The sequence below is a fragment of the Vigna unguiculata genome, chromosome 1 (assembly GCF_004118075.2).
Source record: "Vigna unguiculata cultivar IT97K-499-35 chromosome 1, ASM411807v1, whole genome shotgun sequence".
Taxonomy (NCBI): Eukaryota; Viridiplantae; Streptophyta; class Magnoliopsida; order Fabales; family Fabaceae; genus Vigna; species Vigna unguiculata.
This window is the reverse complement of record NC_040279.1, coordinates 28,900,657-28,907,374: the sequence shown is the minus strand read 5'-3', so window position 1 is coordinate 28,907,374 and position 6,718 is coordinate 28,900,657. Positions and strand designations below refer to the sequence as shown.

The following is a 6,718-nucleotide window of genomic DNA, read 5'->3' as shown; positions in this document are numbered from 1 at the left end:
CAAATAAGGTAAGTTTTAGGCCTAAATTACATAGAATAACAAGTCAACTGCCTAATTTATAGTTATATATAAATAATATACTCAACCACATTTTTTAAAATATATATTTGGAAAGAGATTATTTCCATAAAAAATAAGCTCAATAACATTATTTATTTCTATAAGTAATTAATACTGATTTTGCAAGTTTCTCAAAAACTCTAGCTTGAAATTAATCCTTTATTTTTCTAATATATAATTTCACAAAAAGGGCAAGCATCCAAAATAAAAGTATCCTTCCACATAAATAATGTTTAGCTAATTTATTACTTCTTTAACCACATAATCAAATTTACTAATATCTTCTCCTTTGAGATGATGGCCCCACAATTATAGTTATCCTTCAATGACAATTAATTCACCCACTGACCATTGTCGAGTAATTAAGAAATTCAATGTTGGGGGGGTTGGAAACAAAAAAATACTTTAGAACTTAAATGCTGGCAAATCACCCGCATCACACAAAAAAAGTTCAATATCTTCCTAAATTAAATTAATCCTTATTTACAAGTTACAGCAAAAATTAGAATGAAAGACATATAGCACAAATGGGGAAGGAGTAAAGGTAAAAGATCTAATACACAGAAAAAGGAGAGGTGGGTAGGAATATTCAATCGACATTATGATACAGGCTTGATATCCGGGACATCATCAAGAATGAAAGGACCAAGCTTACCTGACCTGAATAGAGTAAGTAACTTCTTGGATACCATTAACCGTGCTTCTGAAGCCTTGTGAGGTATCTTCATTGCCTTTTGGAGTACACTAAATTGCTGGTCAATAAGGCACTCCAGGTCATTCTCGTCTTCCACATTCCCATTGAATTCTGTTAGAGTTAAATAGAGCGCATGCTGAACTCCCATTACAAGATCCTATTGTAGAATGGGAGTAAATTAATTTCAAGAGAAACAAAAAAAAAATGAAAAACTTGGGTAATTTCCATCATCACAGACTGCAACATCAAATGCAAGAAACGTAGTTCAGAAACATCTTATTGGTAACTTCGGATGCAAGACAAAGTAGAAGTAAATATAGGAGATAGTGAGCCCTTCCCCAAAAAGAATTATGTGTGCTTGCAGACAAATTCATTAGTCGTCTTGGTATTAACAAAACATCGTCAAAACATCAAAGGCAAAAAGATTTCTAATATAATGGGATTAAAACAATTAGGAAGTGTAATAATATAATTGGGACTTTGTCAGCCAAGGTGTGAAAATTTCCAGCATTGGTAGTTAAAAGCGTGATATTCCATTAAACAGAAGAAAAACTACAGAAAACAGCTCCTTGTTACCTCAACATACACCAAATCAGATCTATTTGGCGGATTTCTTCTCTTTGGCTTAAGATTTTTCAGACTATACTCATGATTCGCCTCAGCTTCGTATTCAATCCCATCTAGTCTCCTATTATTTAGGTGCTTCCAGTGAAGTGGAGTCCCCCGGGTATCCAAAACTGCCAATAAGTATTGAGCAATACGCTCCTCACCCACTACCGAGTCTTTGACGGACCCTGACAATTCATCAACCAAGTTTGCATGACATAATATACCAGGACATGTGCTACAAAGGATACATATTCAGAAACCCAACAGCTGTAGATGCCCTACCTAGTCCCATTTTGCCCCATACTCAAAGTGGAACTCATGAGAAAATGAGATATTCAATTGCCAAAACTGGTCTGGGAAAATAACTACAGAATGTGTAAGATGTAGGGCAAAAAATAAGAACTTCTATCTACAATGACGGCTAGAAAACAGACATAGTTGGCTTAAAAAATGACAAAAACATGCCACATTGAAAAAAAAAATACCTAATTCAGTCAGCCCATGAACATTAGTACCGAAAAAGGAAACAATCACAAAAGTCTTTAAATTACTCGTAGCGATTTGAAACTACATATTTTTGTTTTTTCTAACATAAAGTTCTTCACCCACTGAAAAATGCCACCTCCACATTTTCATTGCCCCGGGATGCCCTTAATGCCTATTCACAGACTAAAACCAGCCCTGTGCTTATGTTATCATGATAAAATAGATTAGATCCTCAATAGTTATTAAAGTATAAAATAAATGAAGTTCACTATTCCATTTTTAGAGTATATAAAGCACCAGCTGTGAAATAAGACAAAAGTCACCTTCCTATTACTTTTTCCACTAAAGAAAACAGAAGATACGCAATAAGGAAATTGATTGTTTGATGCACAGGTAGTTTAAACGCAATCAATAAAAAAATGGGACAACAAGAGTTCAGCAATCAACAAATGACTTTTATATCCTACCTAAAGTATCTATTTGAAAACATCAACCACGACTTCGAAATCAATTCCAAATAAATGGGAATAGATCATCACTGTAAAAAGTAATGGAATCAAATTAATCGAATTTAACATCAAATTCAAATTAAAACCTAGCAAGGTTATCTTACGTGCCTTATGTGAGACCTAATCACAGGACTAGTAAGAATCCTCCTTATAACCTATACAGTGAATCAGGAGAAGCATACCCATCCTTGACGGAGCCCATTCTCAGACTAACTCAAATGATTGCCCTTATGGAATACGGACAGCTTTCTATTTCTAAGAATTGCTAATAACTAAGGAATGAGATAATAAGAGATAGAATCTTGACCACTGAAGGGACAAGATTCAAAATTACAGGCCCGTAACAAAATAAAGGATTCTACTGAATATAAAATTCAACCAAGTATATAGACAAAACACAACACTAATTTCTCCTCTGCAACTGTCCCACCAATGGCATCCACTTCAGTTGATTAAATGCAATAAAATAATAAACAGGCAATGTGGTTTGCAAGTAAAACATAAGATAGTAAGAGAGACAACACAAATACTGAATCATATAAAAAGAAGACTGCTGTGTATAAATTTAAACATTCTCCTTATTTTACTTTAAAACAAATGGCTAACCAAGACAGCAGTAAGAAGTCTTGTTCGTATTCTATTCTATGTATAGATGTATAGAAATAAAAGCAGCAATTAAAGGTTTCTTCACAACCAAACCTTCCTTGCATAACTCCACAAGGTAATTTCAGGCTTTCACAATTTGCAAACTAGCTTGTAGACACATTAAAAAATGGGAGGAAAAACACATCAAATTAAAGCTTTTATTCATATTCCAGTTAACAAATAGTTTTAGCCAACAAAAGCATGCACCATAATATGTCAAATTTTACCACTGATAATAATGTCAAATTTTATTAATAACAAAGAAATATATAAGATAAATTTTAAAAGACGTAGTACCTGCCAGAGCCAGCTTTAACCCTGTCTCTATGTCCGAGATACTCGGAACCAGAACCCCGGGGGAATCCAGGACATATATACTTGGTTTATGTGCTATCTGAAACATCAGGTCAAAGTCATAGTTTAATTATGGAACCACCAACTAAAAATAGAATCAGTTGACAGACCGATAATAAAACAAAATGTAGTAGAAAAATAGAATATGCACTGCTTTTCCTTCTACCTTTTCAATTGCAAATACTTTCTTCGTTTATATGCCAAATAATAAATACTTAAGCCAGTAATAAAAACTTTCAGGAATTAGGAATGGACGAGAATAATAATCTCTGAAAAATATCTTGACAAAACAAAAAATAAAAACTATTTCTGAAACAGTTAGCAGGTTTCCAATATTTTCAAGAAAGGGTAACCAGTATGTAGTACAATACAGAACTAAATATGCAGTACATAAGGACTTTGTAGGTATGATATTATTTTGATCGGTATACCTCACTAGTACAAATTTATTTTCCTCAAACAAAAAAAATGCGAATCATACATACTCCTGAAATTCCTAGATTTATTTACACTGGTATTTTTTAAAGAAATTCCTACTAAAATGGCAAGTTTCGTTAAGCTTTCATGTTTTGCGTGTGAGACAGAGAAAACAATTAATTGTGTTTTGGAACTGATTCAAGTCATTAGTTCATCTAATATTGGGACTCTTTCTACTTCTTCGATCACAAAAAACATGGGAAATACCACATTTTCTTTCATTTATCAACCAAAGGTTAAAACAATATTTCAAAAAGTTGTTTACCATCCCCTCTTCTTCCATGATCCCTGTTCACTTTTCTTACAGGAACCATGTTGCCCCTTGCAACAATTAGGAATGTTTACCCTATTGATCTAGATTGCAAAAGTACACAATTAGATAATAGTCGGAACATAAGATACTATAGGTGAGAACAAAACCATACTTCACTCCAAAATATGGATGCGTACTAAAAAACCAACCAATACAACAAGAATCCATGACTCAAATGAATGAAAACATTGTTATTAGACACATGAATCTATATTTGATTCATGTGATTCAATGACGGTCTGTTTCAATTTATTTTTGACGATAATCATCTTTTTTCTCAAGGAGCTTCCAAAAAACCCCAAAAAATAAAACCCTTAAAATATGCTATTCAAAAACGCACGCTCAAGGAAGAGCATTAATACATGAAACAGAACGAAGGAAGCATTGCCTCTAGCATAAACCTATGCTTTGATTCCAAAGAATCACAATGGAATCAAAAGAATTGTAGCTCTGCAGCACATAAAATAATGTGTTTGCACCGCGGAGGCAACAGAACTAGAAACTAGAGACAAGAAAACCAGTAATCATTTATATCATTTGCAGAAATTAACTTTTAAACCTAAGGCAACAACTAGAGAAAAACAGAGTACTCAGAATACTAATACTTAGTCACTTGAGGAATAAAGATCTGCTATCTTTTATTTCATTTGAAGTGGCTGCACCTGTGCAGCCTATATCAAAACAAAACCATAAGGTCCTCATTACATAAACTTCTCCATAAGTATTAATACGCAAAGAATAAAAACGACAAAATGAAGGCACAATCTACTTTTTGAGAAAGTTCAATAAGAGAGCAAATATAAAGTTAATTACATCTGTTGATTTTAACTTACACGAGAAGTTCGTTGTATCTTATCTTCTTATTGAATAAATTTATCTAAACAGGGCAAAATAGTATATTTTTTCACCATTATGACTTGAACATTAGGTTTAATTTTATGTTCATGTTAATGTTTGTTAACCAGACCTTAAATCCTGCTATGTCTTGAGTAACACCAGGTAGCGGACCCACAGCAGCACGCTTCATCTTCTCCTGCGCTATCGAAGAACACCACTTCAATTCCACAACAAACAAACAAAAAAACTCATCCAATTCATTCAAATCAATGGTTTCGCGAATTCGCGAAACTATTACCAGGAAATCGAGACTTTGCAATCTGATGAATAGAGTTAATCAAAGCAGACTTGCCAACGTTGGGAACACCGACCACCATCACAAGCAGCGTCGGTTCCCTGCAAATGACTTCTTTCAACTTGAACTCCACCAGCTCCAGAAGCTTCCTCACGGAACTCTGGCTGTGAGCATTTATTGGAATGCAATCCTGCTTGCACGTTTCGAAATAATGCGTCCATTTCTGCAGTAACAACACGCCGCGTGAATAACTTCACAGGTAAACGACAATGACAAGGATACTAATGACGGCGATGATGGTGATGATTTTACATGCATGATGTTAGGGTTGGCAAGGTCTTTTTTATTGAGTGCGACGACGCGTCGTTTTGCGGAGAGGTGTGGCTGGAGATCGGCGTTGGCGGAGGAGAGAGGAAGTCTGGCATCTCGGACTTCGATGACGAGGTCGGAGACTTTGAGACGGTGGCGGATGGCGCGCGTGGCGGCGGCCATGTGGCCAGGGAACCAGGTGATGGCTCCTCCGCCGGCGTTGAACGCCATGTCTCCTAAACCTAACCCTTTCTTAAGCAATTCCTTTAACCCTGACATTCTTCTCTGCTCTGCTCCTTCAGTCAACTTCGCAGTTGCAGTGGCAGCGCGAGAATTTCAGATGTTGAACCTGCTCAGGATCGGCGCAGTGATGTTGAGCCAACGGTTTTCGTTTGGGCTGAACCCAAGTCCGTTCCTATGGGCTGCTTCTTCCTGCACCTCCTTCTTTTTTTCTTCCTGCACCCCATCAATTATAATATTTTCATTTTATCCTTCATTAAAATATTGTTAACCTTGTTCGGCCAGTCCAATCCAATCCAATCATTGTTTGGCCTCAAGAAGTCAACCCGACTTTCGAGAGACTCAACTCATGTTTGTTAACCTTGTTTCAATGCACCTAGGAGAGAAAAATATACATTAATTTTCTACAAGCAATAGAAATTTTGATTATGGTGATATTTGTTTTCATTTCAAACCTACTGAAGATAATATACTGTTGGCCTAAATGAGAACCTTATCTAAATTGCACAAAAAATGTAAAAGAATTTAGTATAAATTTCATTTTGAATATTAAATTTTTTTAGCGTTAGAAAAATTCCATTCATAAACTAAGCTAAAAAATAAATAAAAAAACATAATTTTTACTTTTTAAAATATTAAAATCTTTAAAACATTAAATATTAGTGACTTTATGTATGAAGCTTTATATATTTTTTGTCCTTCCCTTTATATTAATTTGTCGAGGATTAAATATGCTTTTATAGTAAAAATTAAAATTAGTCCCTCTTAAAAAATTTGAATTTAATTAGTCTTTCATTTTTAGAGATGCGTAGGTTTAGTCCTTAAACAAAATTTTGTTAAGTTTACTTAACGTTTTAAACGTGTTTCTCAACTAATATTGAAGAGAAAAT

General features: G+C 34.5%; 1 protein-coding gene across 1 annotated transcript; it reads right to left on the bottom strand.

Moving 5' to 3' along the window:
* Positions 1 to 386: 386 nt before the first annotated feature.
* Positions 387 to 5,952, bottom strand: LOC114171362 (short integuments 2, mitochondrial). The gene is made up of 6 exons (XM_028056453.1): positions 5,592 to 5,952; positions 5,283 to 5,502; positions 5,115 to 5,185; positions 3,301 to 3,397; positions 1,331 to 1,548; positions 387 to 911 (listed from the first exon to the last, which is right to left on the bottom strand). Exons 1-6 carry the CDS (start codon positions 5,865 to 5,867, stop codon positions 660 to 662), a joined length of 1,134 nt encoding a protein of 377 aa, XP_027912254.1. The 5' UTR covers positions 5,868 to 5,952; the 3' UTR covers positions 387 to 659.
* Between the last annotated feature and the right edge of the window lie 766 nt (positions 5,953 to 6,718).